Below are 17,764 nucleotides of genomic sequence, written 5' to 3' on the forward strand. Positions count from 1 at the left end.
GCTCTCTAGCACAGCTGTACTGGCTCTGGCACAATTCCACACCCACAGTAGCACTTATCTTTAGTCTACTGCTGTTTTGCAGAGAGACAGACCTCCAAAACGTAACCTGGGAGGAAGGATAACTGCAAGCTGCAACACACCAGCAAATATGCCAACGTTAGTGAGAGAACATTGAGGGAAGTTGAGGGGAGAGGGAAAGGAAAACCACAGAAAACAAGCAGCAAGAATGTACAGCATCCCTGGTCTTCTGCAAGGCATGCCAAAATGAAAGAAAAACACACCTCAGTTTGCACACAAAGGCGGCAGATACTCACAGTCTCAGCCATAGAGTACTCAGAGTTCAGCTTCTTTGCCAACCCATAGTCTCCCAATTTAATCAGGTTTGCCTTGGTTAGAAAGATATTTAATGTCTTTATGTCTCTGAAAGGAGAAAAAGAAATGCAGACACTCAAATATGTTTCCAGATTTCACAGTTTTCCACACACTACTATACCTTCCCCCAAAAATGAGGTACTTGCTACTCTGCCAGCACTTTCTCACACACACACAGAGCTCTCCAAAGGCAGTTTGACACCAAGTACTGGGGCAGTAACTGCAGTTATCCATGTTTTATCACATCCCCACACAAACACAACACAGTCTAAAAAAGCTCAGGCTCCAGACACCTATGTAAAGGCCACAGATCAAAGATAGTTCTTTTCCCCCTCTCAGTCTCTTCTCGTATGAAGGTCATTGAGCAGGTCTTATTTTTCCTGGTTTTATAAATAGACCCAAGCCAGGAGTCACTGAGCTCACTAAAAACATAAATGTATGCATGAATATGTATGCAAATATAAACTCACACAGAGGGTGTGAAACAGATGCCACTCTAGAAGTCAAGCATAACATCCCTCTACCTTACACCTCAAGAACAACTCTTTATAACACGACGTACTATGCCCAGAAGATCAAAAGGCTAATGGCCACAGAAATGATGAATTCCGAAACTCATTGAAAACACTTTCTCCCAGACAGAATAATTTACATGTAGTTTCACAGATCAGTATAAGAGGCTGTAAATACAGAGAGGAAGCCCCCACAGTATGATATGCTTCCCATGGCCAACACTTCGTAACACCCCCTTTTCCTAACGTACCATCAACAACTTCCCAGTGTAGATCAGGACAACACCAAGTAAAGCAGCACTTTGCATTCATCCACTTGGGGCATCGCAAAGTCCTGGGTCACTCTGACAATGTCTGCAGCAGAAGGAAATCACTGCAAACATTTAAATAACTGTTCAATTCATTATTATGGAAGGATGTGGGGCCACACATGTTCCTAGACTGTGAACCCTGCTGTGAAGATGGGCAACAGAGCTGGGAAGCAGGAAATCACTGCAAAGCAGGACAGATATGGCACCTGCTTTAGGTCAAAAACTTAGGCACTACTTTGTTGAGTGTAGGTTACCAACCCTTCATTAGCAAGGCTTGCCAATTACCAAAGATTTAGAATGGCGGCAACCAGGATGCTACTCCACAGAAAACATCCTCACACAGCTATATGCTCATTAGAGACGGATGTTGCGCAGCACACGATCCAACCATGCTGGAAACAGCTGTCTATGTGTGCGGTACTTCCCAGAACATCATGGCCTCCCTGAAGCACACATAAGCCATGAAATTTACTCCTCCCAAACAGAAAAGGGCAACAGAAAAAGGTAATTAGCTACTCATTAAAATCTCAATGTCAAAATTACCACTACCAGCTAACAAGCCATATTACTTCCTTAAATAACAGGCCGAAGAAAGGAGATTCAGCCAAATGGAGGACAAATCTTCGCATGGGTTATATTACAGCAATGCACCAATGCAAAGTCGTCACCACTGTTAGCCTCCAGGAATTAGAGAAGGATGTACATGTTGGTTTGAAGCTATGAATTGTGGAGCAAGTAGGAAGTACCTTTGGCCTGTGGTAACTGCTCTTCCTACCCACTTTAGTAAACATCATTATGTGCTATGGCAATAAAGGGCCAATCTACTTCCTTCCTACATGGATTAACTCTGGTCACAAAGCTGCATCATCAAAGACAGCAATTCCATTTTCATTTACAAAATTCCTTGCACATTTATCACAAGATGGTTTCTAGCCCAATAAAAATTCTTTGCAGAAGTGATACTTAACATCTAGGCGGTCCAGCTACGCTTTGGAGAGAATCTCAGTGCTTGCTTTAAACACAGAAGCAAAGGCTAGTCAAAGGAGTTCTGCACTCACATCTGTGAACCGCGCTGGTTACCTTAGCTTTACTGCATGCCACACTTACCTGTGAAGAATTCCTGCTCGATGAATGCAGCTCACAGCTGATGCAATTTGAAAGAGATACCAAACCACCACCTGCAAAGGTAGGAATAAAAGCCTTATGTGAGGCTCAAAAAAAAAAAACCAAAAACCCCAAAACCCCGTATGTCCCTGTCACACGGAGGCACAGCAAGAGGGCCTGACCAAACCATTTAGATGCTCTTTCAGGAGTATGAAAATTTAGAAATTCCTGTTTTGGAAATATCTGAAAAGATATTCCAAAAGGTAGATTGTTCTAGTGCTGTTCATAGTGTCTGTCCTGACAAGCGTCATAGAATTCAATGAGTGAAAAGACTTAGGAATGACAGCTAATGACCACCTGGGAAAGAGCTACAGTTGGGCTCTCTGGAATAAGAACTGTGACCACTGAATGTTCACCATGAGCACAAAGGCCTTAGAAGTCATTATATAAGATAAATAAATGTAATCATTAACCACCTCAGCATGAGGTGGAAGGAGACAACTGAAAATAAGTTTAAAAAAAAATAAAGAAAAAGAAAAATAAAAGAAAAAGGAACAAGAAAAAAATCTATGGTGAGACAGATTCAAGGTAATTACTCAGAAAAGAGCCTACAAAATGGTTAAGAAGAGAGAGAAATTGAGTACTAACCAGGAAGAAACACAGAAAGAGGTTTTAAAGTTAAATGTTAGCCAAGATGATAAGGTGACCAAAGTCAGTTGAGCGCTCTCTTTCATTATTCCTCCCTTGGAAATTTATACTGCTTATAGACAGCCAAAAAGGAAAATGAAAAGTTTCTGATAGTCCATAAATGCTTGCAATATTCAACAGGAGAGGAAGGATGTCAGTCCCCAGATATATGCAGAAATTCCCCACCAGCACTACAGAAAAAATGTTGTATAAATACTTAGATAACCAGACAGATCCCCAGAACATTAGCCAGCCCCACTACTCCTTCAAACCAGTGCAAATTACCTCTTCTTCAAATAACTTGTCTTTCTGCCGCAGAATCTTATCGTAGAGGTTCCCTCCTGTAATTATAAGTGAGTGAGAAAGACAGAGAGGTGCATCTTAGTTAATGGCAGCAGTTACTCTGCACAGGTACTGCTGGGAATACTCAAATCCCCTAAGAGATCTGATGAATCACTACAGCTCTCCCTCAGCACTCTTCACTTAAACTGGTCAGGCACTCAAAAAATCAAGTTCTTCTTCCATCTAAGAACTTCACTGACATATCTAAGCTTAAGCAGAGATTATTCTTTTTTAAACACCACCATTTAATACTCTCTGAAAAGTGAATCAGTAAGACAGGCTAGCAGTCCCTACTTTGTTACCTGTAAGCACTTCTTGGGATATGTAAAGATTTATAACCTGTACACCAAACGTGAGATTGTCCTACTCAGCATTATATATAAATAAATAATACAGTAAAAAAAGAAAGCAATTATAAGTTCAGAGTAGTCCCTGAAAGCACAAGTTACTGCCTTCCCCCACATACTGCCCAGCTCTGACCTGCCTCTCTCCTTCATCTGCCCTGCCAAATACATTGATGCAGAATTCACAAAGCATTGACACCAGCAGCACCACCAACAGAAGCCTGAAATCAGCAGACTCTTCAAGGCATCTCACAATTTCAAGATGGCAGACTGAAAACCAAGGAGAGCTAAAAGAAATGATGCTGAGGGCTACCGGCAGTGAGACTCCCTGTCAGATTAGCATCCTACCAGTAAATCCCAAATCTCTGATCGCATCCTGTTGCTATTCCATTTCCCAATTATCATACATTATGTCCTAATAGTAACGGTACACCAGGCCCTTTCCCATTCCCACGGGTTTGGTGCAAGACAGCTTTCTGCTGTATGATTTCCATAGGCCTGTCAAGTTGTAGATGTCCAAAGCAGGTCGCAATGGCTCTTTTGCCTCCTTGAAGGACTTATTTCAGACTTCCATGTTAGGAAGATTTTTCTGATATTCTAATTAAGATTTGTTTGCTTAATTTCTTCTCATTCAGCCTTGCTATAACCTCTCAACATTTATTTTTTCTGCCTTATGTTCCCATTTGCAAATTATCTACAAATCACTCTTCACATTCACAATTTAACCGAAGTATTAACTTCTGCCTCTTCTTATGAACCTCCTTCCTAACGATTCAGAGTATGCAGGCTGTTAGTGAATTCTGTTCCTCACCTCTGATTTTTTGCCACCTTTTTTACAGCTTTTCTGAACCAGCATGACATGAATGCTCCAGCATTCTGGAGCAGCATGACAGGTACTATATCACCAAAATCCTACACAAGGAGACAAATTAGCTCTTGACTCAGATAACCAATACTTCTATGCACACATACTAAAAAGAAAAACAAATTACTTTCTTCTTTGTTTCATCTAATCACATCTAACATTCTGACACTCTATTCTCTCTTCAACAAATGTAGTTTATAGGATATTTCTTCCCAAATCTATTTCAGATGTATTCACTGATGTTACCCCATGATAAATCCAAGTCTTATGGTACCATGATATACATACGGAATTATAGGCAAATAAATCAGTAACTTGGCTTCCTCCCCTTTAAAATGGGGACAATATTTACTCAAATTTGAAAGTCTTTCCTAGATCTCCAGAAGAGACATGCCAATTAAAGAGTAAAAACTTTGGATTCTGAGGAGTGTCTGATAGAGACTACTCCAGCCTTACTTTAAAAATTACTCACAAATTATCTTGGACTTGTACTCTGTAAAAAAAGCCACAGAAACAACGATTAACACATTAGCAAAACCAATATCCATAAGTCTAAATGAGATTTCCTCTTTCTCATGTCCCTAGTTCTGTACCACTCAGACATATTCAGGCAACGCAGGCTATATACTCGTCTCTTGGTTATTGTCCCAAAGTAAAACAAACAGTTTAGAGACATTAACAAACATGTACAGACATCAGTGCCATGCAGCTTCTCTCTATGCCCTCCAATGAATTTATAATGGCCCCAAGCATGCAGTCTTTTCAGGGCAGCTAAATAACTCACATAGAGTACTCCTAAAATAAACGATGCATCAAAGAGCTAACATTCCCTTACTCTTGCACTGGACTCCACCCTGCATAAGAATAAAAAGCAGAGAAGCAAAACCAGCTTTGGCCAACCTGCCAACCAGGGTGTTTGACACCCTTCAAAAATACTTTGCACAACTCTGTTGTCCTCCCCAACCTGTCCCAGTTAAAGCAATCTGTCTAAGATGATAACAACATGATGATAGCCTTTTCCACCAAAAAAAGTTTTTGCTGATGAGCCATAACGTAACCCCCAAACACAGAGAGGACACCTAGCCAGGGGAGCTGTCCCACTCATCCAAATAGGAACCATACTGCTGTCCTAGGTAGGTATCCGATCCCAGCAGTATTAGTTGTATAAGACCTCCTCTTCCAGCTGTCTAAGAGCAGCTGCAACTCAGACCCCCATATCAAATCCTTCTACCTCTCCATCCCAGCTGGGACTGTTTCCCTGCAAACTCCAAACAATACCATCTGATCTACTCTTGGATGGAATTTTAAAGTTTTCTCCACCACCAGAAGGACCAGATTTTTTTTTTTAAATGGTAAATGTAGAAGCTGATAGCACAAGGCAGGAAAAAGTCCTGATTGCAGTGTGCCAGTAGATTTTTAAGCTTTGATTCATAATTGCCGAATGGAAGGGTCTATTTAAGTAACGGTACTGAAAAACAGCCCTCGTCTGTACTGGCAGAGAGGCCCGAATATCCTCATGGTCTTTTCCCACTGTCCTCCTAAAAGAACACAGCAATGCACATTAGAAGTGAACATTACCAATAACCTACTTCTTCCACTGCACCAGCTACACAAAAGACTCAAGAAATCATCTGCTGCCTGAACTGCCTGCACTAACTACTGGGCTTCTTTCTTTGGCACCTGAGACACAAATCAATCAGAAGGGTTCTCAATCTCTTCTTCAGGAGCTACGCAGTAGAATTCACCTCCACTCCCCCGCTCCCCAGGGGACACCCCAGGAATACTCCCTGGAGGTTCTGCAGGAGGGTGACTCAGCAACATGGCAGCTGCCTGTTTGTAAGTGGGAATAGGGATCTCACCATTACAGTACTCCAGCTCAATCAGCAGCGTGGTGTTATCCATGAAGTGATTGTAGTATGCAATGATGTTCTCATGCTGCAACAGGGCAAGGATAACAATTTCGTTCAAAGCATCACGACGCTCCTTTTCTGACAGCCGGGTCAGGTCCACCTCCTTCCACACTACAAGTGAGTCATCCTGAAACACAAAAACATGTTCTGATTAAAAACACACAACTGTGAAGAGAACAGTATGTACCTTTATAGCAGAAAATTAAAATTTCAGGAAAGGGAAAGACTTCCCTGCCTCTTACAGATTTCAGACAAAGATTCTTCACAACAAGTTTTGAGGTTTTCTGTTTGTCGCTAGGAATAGCAATGGTCTGAAGCCATCTTTCTAGTTGGCCAGCACTCGCTTTGGGGAAAAAAAAAAAAATACCCAACCAAAAAACATACTACAAGGTTTTCAGGGAAAGACACAGAGTTTGTTTTGTTTCAATAAAGACTAAACATATTCCGGTTCAATAAAGGGAGAATGTCTTTCCAGTCCCATAACTGTACGATATTGTACAAGACCATAAGCCATTACAAATACCCAGGTACTTCTTAAAAAAAAATAAAAATCAAGGAAACAAGAACAAATTTAGTTTGCCCTTGTCTGGCCCACCCATGTTGCCAGACACGCTATGCGTGATCTGTTAAGTGAACAGCATTCACTTACAACTGTTCGGGCCGTGATGCCTCAGGGTGGCCTTTCCCCAGAAAAAAAATGAAGAACTTCCCTTGGGAACCAACTCAAGTGCTTTTCTTTGACAGCTGCTAAAAAGCACAACTACGATTGAACTGGATGGGATTAAACGACTTGGGAGCAACAGGAGGACTGGCTTTTCAGCCAGTTTCCCCTGATTATGCTGAAATGCTGATCACGCGGGAAAGTTACCTGTATGAGATGCCCCCATGTCCCCTGTGACTAGACTAAAACATAGAAAAATGAGGAATCTACTAGCATCAGAAAAGTCTCCACGTATCCCTACGAAATTTTAGGGGACCGAGAGACCGGTGGCACTCAAACGCGCCGAAAGCCAAACCCTGTGCCCCTCGACACCGAGGGCCGAAGTTGTCGCTTCGCACCTGGGCTGTTCCCGCTGGGGGCGGTCACAGAGGGGGCTGTCAGTCAGTCAGGCCAGGGGGCTGTCAGTCAGGCCAGGGGGCTAGCCCCGCTGCGACTCTTCGGGCACTGGGGCCTCCAAGCACCCAGGCGCTGGAAACCGCCCCGCTCGCCCTGACAGCGGCCCTCGGCCCTTCTCGGAGCAGCCCCCGGGGCCCCCTTCCTCGGGGGAGGAGGAGAAGGAGGAGAGGGGCCCCTCTCCCTGTCCGGCGGGGGCCCGGCCCGGCCCGCCCCGCCGCCGGGGCAGCCTACCTCGGTGCGGCGGTAGAGGGTGGCCTCGCCGAAGGCGCCGCGGCCCAGGGTGCGGATGGGGATGTAGTGCAGCTCCTCCTGCTCGCCGGGCAGGCTGCCGCCGCCGCGGGAGCCGCCCCTGCCCGAGGACTCGCTGCCGAAGTCGGAGCTGATGGAGTCGCAGTGCCGCTCGTACTCGCCCAGCGACATGGCGGCGGCGCGGCCCCGCTGCGGCCCCGCTCTCCCTCAGCGAGGCCCCGCGAGCCCGACGGGCTCCATGTTGCCTCCCGCCGACGACCCGGAACCGCTTCCTGCCGCCGCCGCGACGACCTCCGCGCTCCCGCCTCCCGACGGGGCCCGCGCCGCCGCCGCGGCCCGGCGTCGGCCTCGGCCGCCGCCCCTGGGCCCGGCCCGGAGTCGAGGTGTGCCAAAACCAGCGCTTTAAGCAACGTGACGCTTGGGATGGAGCGCGGGCTGCCGAAGCCGTCCATCTTCCACCTCTTCCTCCGAGCCCTTGCCTAACAAAACCTGTGCGAAGCAGAAGCTGCCGCAACGCTTGATGGAGAAGTTACTGTACTTCCCAAGAAGTCCAGAGTGCAAGGTTATTTTCCTAAAAAGCTTTCCAATTACATTTTGGTAATAAAAAACTGTCTGAAGTAACCGATTTATATCAAAAAAGCCGTTACTGTTTCTTAGCACACAGATGTTATTCTTAACTATACTACACATAATATACATTATTGAAAAATAATTGCTACAAGGGAGAATGCACCAGTAAACACCACAACTGTATCCCAAGCTCAAAGATCTGCTGGAAAGATTAGGGCATCTCTGGCGGATACACATTTCACACCATTAATAAAACGTAGCAGTGTCCCATACCATGCCACTCATGATTCATTACATTTCTCTCTAACCAAGAGGAAATAAACAGAAAGCTTCATAAATAATATTTTAGATCTGGACCCACAATAATTTCTCTGTCATAAGGAAGTATTAGCAACCTTAATCTTAGGTAAGTGATTTATTTTCTTCATAGATAATGCACACCATCATCATTTCAGTATTTTGTTTTCAAAGTTCAGCAGTCACAACCACAGATGGGAAAGCGGAGTTGGACGATGGGGAATGTTGACTTCAGGACACGTGATCCTACACTTACAGAAGATGTCAGGAGCTGAAGCACAAATCCCTAAAACCAGGTACGACAAAGCCTTGTTAGCTCTTATCCCACTACCTTGGGAATATGCTTTATTGCTCAGAGCATGAAACAATGAGCGGGGTTCCTTGCAATGTGGTGAGGGTTAAAGAGCTGTTCAGCATTATACGTGCCTATTTTAAAAGTGAGTAACTTATCCATCAAAGTTTATTTGCTGTGCATCATAACTAATTCCATACAGAGATGTTGTCCTTCCAAGCAGCAAAGACAGCATGTCAGTTTTAGAATAAAGGAGCTTGCAGGAATGCATGAAAAACCTCAGACATGTTCTGCTAAGGATCATTCACTCCCTCCACTGCAAGGGGAGTACCTGGCAAAATCTCAGCTGACAAATAATAATAATTTAAAAAAAAAATCTAGATGGCAAAATCTCACAGAAATGGGATTAAGGAATCTGAACAGCTGTAGAAAACCAGAAGACTAATTGGAAAAGTCAAACTTCATTTTTCTGATTTGACAAGTAGAGTTATCTTGCCTATTATTATCTACAGTATCATACAAATTCTTCCATAAAATGATCACAGTAGTAGCTGCAATCAGGTTTAGCCACCCCACAGTGTTGTCTTTACTACGCTTTAAAAAGCAGGGCAGTAATTCTCACAGCAGGATGTCCCTAAGGGAAGTAGCAGCCGCTGCCCACTCAGGTTTATTGGAATATGACTGAAGAATATACACCTGACTTCCTACTGAATTTTTTACTCAAGCATTTAAAGAAATCACACTACCTAGAGACAATGTGCCATTCTGCCTCTTGCAAAATCATTACTGAAGGATTAATTTGGATAGGGATAGGAACACTGTCATGTAAACCAAATCATAGCAAGTATCAAGCCTCAGTTCAAAGATCTCATTCATGGTTTTCAGAGTCAAGGCAGTACATTGATTATGTTAGTAACACACAGAAAGAGCAGCCCACATTGAGAAGGCAGAAATGACAAGGCATCTACATGGTTAATTATATTAAGACGACAACACCATAAGATTCCAGTTACATATGTATAGCAAATATCTTACACCTGGGGGAAGATTATCCAAACAAAGTATAATCAGGGGGAAGTAAAAGACTAAGCAGCTGGTATGTGTGAGAAAACCCTAGAGTGTGAAGCTCTGTAGCAGATCAGACCAGAGCTGCAATGGGATATAGCTGGAAAACATAAGCACGCCCTCTCCTCTGCCTGCCTGGGCTGTGTGGCAGCTGTAGGAACAGCATCCCCCATATAACCAAGAAAAACCAAGTTCATCTCATTACAATTCCAACAGAACTTCCTGGTGCAACTTATGCAAAGATCACATAATGCAACCGATTTAAAAGCTCAGGGAAAAGGTACCTCAGGAATATCAGCTATGAAGGGAAATTAAGTGACAGAGGAAACCGCAGAAGTGAGACTGAGCAATGTGAGCATGGTTCTGTCGTTGCCTTTTTTTGAGTAATGTGCCCCCAAAGGAAGTGGGAACATGTACATCTTTTTGCAAAAACTGAAACAGAACAAGTCAGAGGGGCCCTTCAGGACACAGCAGCTTTGTGCAAACATGAGCTAAACAAATGATCCTCAGAGCTATGATCACTGGGACAGATACCTGGAGACCACAGGTCCTCTGGCAGGCTGTGTCAGCAAGCTGGAAGTGCAGAAGCTAATGCATTGAGTTTGAGGTGATAAACCACATAGACCTCTGGCAACAGAAGGAGTAATGAAGCATCAATTATTGCCATTTTGCAGAAAATTTAAGTCACTTCAGCTGCAGCTGAAAGAGCAGCTCCCAACTCCTGCCAGTGCAAAGCAAAACAGGCTTCCTACAAACACTGCTGAGCAAATACAAGTATTTTAGTATTGCAGCAAAAGGTTGGGCTCACCTGCTTCAGTTTACAAAAAGGTCCAAGAAATGCCAACAGGCAGTTTTTCCTAAATACTCTGCTCCTTCCACCTTCCTCAGAGAACGGCAGGTCTGCCAGAGCCACCACACCACTACCAGTGGTGGTTTGGGGGAGGAACAACAGAACAAGCACAAGCCTGACAAGTTTTTCAGGTGGAGAAGGGACAACAGGCAAAACTACCAGCCCTGAACTCCTGCAGTCTTCACAAGACCCAACTTTTTTTCTCCTGAGAAAGATGTATCCATGTCAGGTTTGTGCTCTCTCCTTCCCAACAAGCCACCTTCAACATACAGGAAGTTCGTTTCCCAGAGACACTGTTCACTAAGGGCAAGGCCATCTCAGGCATCTGAAAGACAAGTACAGCGGAGGAACACAACTAAGGGTATGAGAGAGACAGAAATACGTCACATGAACTGGCAGGGGTGAAGAGACGCCAAGCTACTTTCCAAACCTCTGCTGCAGGACCCCGTGAAATGCACAGGCAGGAATCCCCTAATGATCTCGCCAACCAGTTGCCAAACTAGTTTGAGTCGAAGGTCCCTGATCTGCCAGTTAGGAAACAACACAGGTGTTGTACACTTGTATTATTTCTCTCATACCTGAGCAGCTTGTAAGAAATGAGCAACAGAGTGTCTAAAATGCTCATTCCTTCACCCATGCACGCACACAGCAGCTGCAGCAGGCACTTTGTAGAGGGTGCAGCCTACGTTGGCATAGCAGGAGGGGGACTACACAAAGATAGACCTTACTTAAGAACACTCACGCACTGTGATAAGTAGTGTGATAATTAAATCGTTAGTCACATTGACAAGTGGGTGGAAGAGGCTGGAAACGTCTGATGCAGTTTGCTACAGGCAATTATAGATTTACCAATGATGCATCTGTCACACACAAAGATGGGCTCAGACCCAAGTATCTGCAACAGCTCAACTTTAGCCCATTTCCCAGAAGTAAAATGGAATGAAGACACCAGCTCTACATCTGCAGTGCTGTAAAACAGCATAGACCCACTGCCAACCTACCGCATGAGAACAGCTGTATGATTTCACATACTCAAATATTCATCCAGGCAAGAACTTGCAGAGGCTAATCCTTATCCAAAGATCTGGGAATTTCCCTTCTTGAAATTCTCCCTGATAATACTAACTAGTTATGTAGCACTTACATGCCCCCAGTCCTGTTACATGGCATATCTCACTTGGCTACTACGCGACAAAAGGCTCACAGGCTCAGCAGAGGTCTGACAGCAGTTCAGTAAATACCTAGCCACTCTCTTCAGCAAGCATCTGCCACTCACATAGGACCGACTCATCTTTGCAACAATTTCTGTTTCCTCTAAAGCACAAAACAGAAAGCAATTCCATTTGTCTTAATGAACTGAGCTTTACATGGGAGCCAACAGTGAAAAACTGGATCTTGTACTCTATAGAGCACCAGCCCTGTTTCACTATCAGCCCCCCCAAATTCCTCCACATAGAGGGATATAATTAGGAAGGGGGGGAAGAAAGGCAACAAACAGTAACCTGTATTAGAGACACCTCGCTTGCCGTGCTGGTCCCACTCCACAGAGAAGCCTGTGCAGCCGTTATCTTTCCCAAGTCTGGAACTCTCAAATTCCTTAGAAATTAACTGTTGCTAGAGAAACCCAAAGGCTTGCAGGGGGGCTGTGTACTTGCTGCTTCCTGCGACAGGTCAGCTTGCAGGAAACAGCATTCGGTAGGAATGTGCACAAAGAGGACAAGACTCACACGGACAACTGAGGCGGGTTGTTTTTCCCCAAAGAAATTTTATTTGAGAAAGTTGACAAAAATCCCCCAACCAGTCATTACAGGTAAATCCACACCAGTCCCCCACACCTGCTCCCCAGTAACCATACCAGTACAAGGAAGATCAAAATGCAACACCAGAACGATGATAGTGTAACAGTCACCTGGGGAACTTAAGGCCTCGCCACCATTTTTAAGATAAAGATACCTTTGTACTCCGATAAGGAGAGGGAGAGGATATCAAAACAGACAAGACTGGAAAAGACCCTTTCTTGTACTGTCTTTTCAAGTTATATAAAAACAAAAGCAAAACCTTTACAGATCTACAGGCTTCAAACTGTAGGACCTAAAATTACCTTCAAATGACTTCTGTAATTCAGTCCTGTGGCATCTCTGCTGTTCTCCACTGTAACAGCTTTCAAAAACATACAAGGATAAAATGGATGCAAGGGCAGAGGAGTGGACTTGGGTTCTCAATATGGCTTTATCAAAAAAGAAACAAATTAAAAGCAATCTAAGCACTTGCCAGTGGAACTAACAACTCCAGGAACTTGGCAATGGCAAAGGGGAAGCAAAGTACTAATGTATTTAGATGACAGGAGATCATCTTTTCATCCTCTTTCCCATTGCCTCACCCTGAACAACCGTTTCCTTCCCAGCAACAGATCAGATTCAGGTCAGAAATTGTAAAACCATGCTTTTTTCAAAATGGTAGCCCAGGCCCAGGGCCATGACAACCCCTTCCCTAGTCAGCAGTGTCTAGGCACATGATACCAGAATGCTGTGCTGCTGAACCATTTGCTCTGAAGGAATGCAGAGAAGGTGAAAGAATTTTAATCACTGCAGTTTTAAAAACTGCAGCAGGTAAGTCCAGGAAGTTAACCTGCCTGTTTTTTCCCAGCCCGGCTTATTTAACATCATGCCATCTGGACGGCTGAGAAATGATGAGAAGCTGCTTGCTTTCTCTGTAGTACCGCGTAGGAGAACAACAATTCTGTTGAGGGCACAGTTCAGACACGCCCCAGACACAGGATTAGCCTATTACTACCCTGTACTGCTTTTTTGAGTTCATCCACATTCTTCCAACTCCTCTGCCAACCTGCAAAGCACCCTTGCACCCTCAGACCTCAATGCACGGTACAGGCCCTCATGCTTCACATGAGCAGCAGCCCACCTTGCTTTAAGGTCTCAGAAAATGAGATTCAGCCAGCTGCCTACTGGATAAATGCTACCCTGTTAGATGAGAAAAGTCTCCTGCTCAATGTAAGACCAAGTTCCCTAGCATAACCTGCTCCTATTTGCTCTGTGACTGTATCTGACTGAGGCCTCCTGTCTGCACAAAAGGCCGTCCCTGACCAAGGCTTTCAGGACAGCTGCTGCATCATTTCAGAACAAGAGAGGCAAATCCAAGAAAAAAACGTGGAGCAAGGGCAGGACCAAGGCTGGACAGCTTATTTGAGCAAAGCAGGCTTCTCCTTTCCAAGCTCAAACACATTCCCAAGCCCTCCTTCCAAGGCTCCCCTTCCTCCAGGCTGAACCACCATATGCTCAAGTGCCCTGACCTGTCAGCATAAAGACACCAGCTCCCACAGGGAGAAACACAGAGGTCCACGACAGGGACCAAACCTTGGACCTCCCTCTATCCTCAGGCCCTGCTGGAATGATGAATCCTATTGCTTTACACTCACCTCCGTTTGCACGAGGCTTAGATCCCAGCTGGTGAGAACAGGGAATCCCCCGCTCTGCCCCAGTGCTAGCTGCATGGCACCTAAAGAGCTCAGCAGGGTCAAGTGGCTCAGAGTAACGCTACAGTCACAGACAGATGGGAGACATCATCAAGCCAAGATTATAAAAGGAGAAGAGACAGCGCAAAAACTTGCTGCAGCTGTCATGGAAACATCTTTTTTTTTTATTTAATCGCTGCCCCAGGAATCCCCAAACCCATCACAACCTCCCCCACCCTCAACATCCAACAGGATTTCAGAAGTCCCCCGTTGCCTCCAATGTTTAGGCTCCCCTCCCCCTTTAGGGTCCAAGTATCTGCAAAAAAGCTCCAGTCAGTGGGTATCATCTGTGAGATGGCTCCAGGGGGCCATGGCTGGGTCCCAGCGGTGTCCAGCTGGGTCTGAGAGGAGGGGGAGGAGGACTTGCTCCTTTACTCAATCAGTTTCTTGGCCTTGAAGAAGCGACGCAGGTAGAAAACCTGCCAGGTGGCCAGTCCGATGAGACAGCACATGGAGAAAATGCTGAAGTACAGAACCCGGGTGTTTGTCGACTCTGAAACAGACAACAAACCATTGCACGGGAGTCTGACATCACAGGATGTGGCTCAAGAGGGCTAAGTTCCCAGGATTTTCTCTCCCCACCCGTGCGAAACTTCAAAGGCAAGATATCATACAGCAGGAAGGCAAGGGCACCCAAGCACCAGCAGTGGGAACACTCAATAAAAGCAGAGGGAATAACGAGAAGGATGAGAGGGAACAAGGCAAAACTGTGGTTAATGGGCAACGTTAAATAGTACAGAGTAATTCACATTAGGAATGGAGACAGAAGGAAATGATTTCTAGAGATGGGACACACAAGACTCAGTGACTGCTTCAGAAGGAGAGAAATACCAGCAAGCTTCCCTTACTAGGAAGGGAACAGGCAGAGACCACTATAATTGCTTGATCTCCAAATGCTGTTCTAATAACACATTCAGCAGAAGTAAGGGGTCTTAGAGCTCCATCCCTCTGAAGGAGCACACAGTCTCTTACCATTTGTGTCCCTCATCTCCTCTTCTCGTTTCTTCATATAGGCAAAGTCGTTAACAATGGACTCTGAAAGATCTTCCAGGCGCCTCAATTCTACTTCCAGAGGCTTCAACTTCTCCACTTTAGCAATCTAGAAAACAGAAGAGTCAGGCAATCACTGAGCCAAAACCAAAAGCTCCCACATGGGCTTTTACTGACAGTTTGAACCACTCCTCCTCACATACTACAGATCTGGGGCATCCTTCCCCTAGGGAAACACCTCTACAAGCCAGAAACTACCGTTGCATAAAACACTATCACTTCTCCCACCTGTTCTCTGAAACACACTTTCCTACTACCCCTCCTACACAACGGAGGAGCACAGTATGCATACAAGCACATTTCTTCCTTATTCGGCCTAATGTTAGCTTATTCACAGTTGGCTTCTGAGGAGTGGGTAGAAGAGCCTGCCACATGACTAAACCTCCAGTGAATAGAAGTCACAGACTGAGATACAGGTGACTAACTTGCATACGCATACGATATTGTTCTATAGGCACACAGGATATTAGCAGCGAGACTCACTTTCCTAACTGTTGCCACGCGCCCCAGAAAGCCTGGGCAGCCTGATTCCCAGTAGTAGTGGTTTGATTACACCCACAAGAGCTCAGGGCTTTTATCACTTAGACTGATAACCTCAAGGGCAGTATATGCTCTTGGTAGGGACCACGCAGCTACAAAGAGCTCTATCTGCCTCAAGCCACCAGATGACGCTGCTGGAATACTTATGGGATGGGCTGCCTTTGAGCCAGTTTGAAAGAAAAAGAAAAATACACTTCCCTTATCAAAGCTGGTTTTATAGGACATCATTTTTGTGCAGAACATGCAACCCACAGTCCTACAAGTCACAGACTTGTATCCAAAAAGAAAAATCCACAGGAAATTCAATTAGAAAGGGGCACCCAGGTGTGCAGCTTCCAGAAACAGCTTCCCCAAACAGCTTCCAGCTTCCCCAAAACACCGCTTCCAGAGGCAGCTGCCTGGGTGTCAGAGCCCATCTGAAGAGATGCTCGTGACTAGGCCAGTGCTAGCTAATCAGCCATTTCACTGAAGGGTCTTCTCATGACACGCACATCCTGGCAAGCAGCAGGCCCTCAAGGAGTCATATGAGGATTTTTATGCTGAGGCGAGCTGTATATTACAGCTCTGCCAGCACAGCAGTGTCAATTTGGAGTGCGTTTGTGAGGAGGGGTAGAAAACAGGAGGTTAAACCCCTCCCACTTTCTAGCCAATAGGCTGTACTGATAAAACCCTGTAGCCTGGACACATATCTGCCAGCAGAGCTTTGCTGAAAAACTGGCACCAGTGTAAGCGTGCCTATGCCCCAGACTCTGCTGACAGCTAGAGCAGCAGGTCTGCAAAACAAACAAGGTCTCAGGCAGCTCTACTGACAAGCTAACCTTGCATTGACCAGCTCCATTATCTTCCTGGAGGGCACTATTCCTCATTCACAGAGGGCTACAAAGGTTCCACTGAGAAAAACCAAGGCTTGTCTTCTCCATCCTGCATCCCTTCAGCTGCTCTTAATAGGTGTAGGTAGAAATATCTGATAGCTACTTTCAGTCCTGCATGTACTCCAAGACACACATCCTGGAACCTCTTTCATTCTTAGTGAAATCAATATGCACAGCTGCTCCAAGACATTTTGGAAAAAGCCCACCAAGCATCTGTGATGGTGGAACACCATCATCCTAAAAGGAACAAAGCATCTGTGATGGTGGAACACCATCATCCTAGAAGGAACATCTGGACCACCAGAACAACTGAGGCAACAACTCCACTGAACTTCTCAGGGCCACTCAAAGATTCATCAAAGCCTAACTCTCTTCCTAGCATAGGAGGAGACACGCTATAGCCAAGAACTGGTGAGGAGTAGCTGATCTGGAAAGGAACCTAGATCACCAAGCCTTCTTGGTGCCCTCTGAAAAGTCTTTTCACTTTTCCCTACCTTCATTTCTACTTATTGAATGGAAAAAGTTATTCCTCCCTACCCCAGAGAACTAAGGTATGACATTGCCATGCAGTTAGGTTTTCTAACGCAGCTCACTCTCCCAGTTGCTTTGCTCCAAGGATGTCTGGATCTATGAAAGCTTATGAAGCCAGACTTGGACATCACCCCTCCTCTCACTGTATATATCCGTGCACAAGCAAGACAGTATCAGTGACCCTCCTTCAACTCCCTGCATCAAGTCTCCTTGCAGCAGTTCAACAAGAAGAACTGAGGTGGGGGAGAGACAGGTCACTGGTACCTTACAGCAGATGAACACCACAAGCAAAAGGCTCAAAAAGGCAGCAATTCCAGGAGAGAAACCTGAGCAACAGTCCTCCCCTCCAACGCCT

At 45.2% G+C, this 17,764-nt stretch overlaps 2 protein-coding genes and 1 long non-coding RNA gene across 5 annotated transcripts in view; 1 reads left to right on the forward strand and 2 right to left on the reverse strand.

Moving 5' to 3' along the window:
- Positions 1-8,081, reverse strand: part of NEK9 (NIMA related kinase 9) — a 26,018-nt gene extending 17,937 nt beyond the window's left edge. Inside the window, exons 1-5 of the mRNA XM_072865590.1 lie at positions 7,796-8,081; positions 6,397-6,574; positions 3,272-3,327; positions 2,303-2,373; positions 315-420 (exon numbers count right to left, since the gene is read on the reverse strand). Coding sequence (XP_072721691.1) covers positions 315-420; positions 2,303-2,373; positions 3,272-3,327; positions 6,397-6,574; positions 7,796-7,984 — 600 coding nt within the window. The 5' untranslated portion in view covers positions 7,985-8,081. The remainder of the gene's footprint in view (positions 1-314; positions 421-2,302; positions 2,374-3,271; positions 3,328-6,396; positions 6,575-7,795) is intronic.
- LOC140653479 (uncharacterized) overlaps positions 7,852-17,764 on the forward strand; it is a 23,671-nt gene continuing 13,758 nt past the window's right edge. For 2 of the 3 annotated variants that reach the window (XR_012043124.1, XR_012043125.1), the window contains exons 1-2: positions 7,852-8,375; positions 8,855-8,976. This is a non-coding gene — a long non-coding RNA (uncharacterized lncRNA). The remainder of the gene's footprint in view (positions 8,376-8,854; positions 8,977-17,764) is intronic. The other variant, XR_012043126.1, reaches the window with a different exon arrangement.
- Positions 12,618-17,764, reverse strand: part of TMED10 (transmembrane p24 trafficking protein 10) — a 15,798-nt gene continuing 10,651 nt past the window's right edge. The window contains exons 4-5 of the mRNA XM_072865591.1: positions 15,389-15,515; positions 12,618-14,909 (exon numbers count right to left, since the gene is read on the reverse strand). Of these exons, the coding sequence (XP_072721692.1) occupies positions 14,788-14,909; positions 15,389-15,515 (249 nt within the window). The 3' untranslated portion in view covers positions 12,618-14,787. The remainder of the gene's footprint in view (positions 14,910-15,388; positions 15,516-17,764) is intronic.

Source organism: Ciconia boyciana, chromosome 6 (genome assembly GCF_034638445.1).
Source record: "Ciconia boyciana chromosome 6, ASM3463844v1, whole genome shotgun sequence".
NCBI lineage: Eukaryota > Metazoa > Chordata > Aves > Ciconiiformes > Ciconiidae > Ciconia > Ciconia boyciana.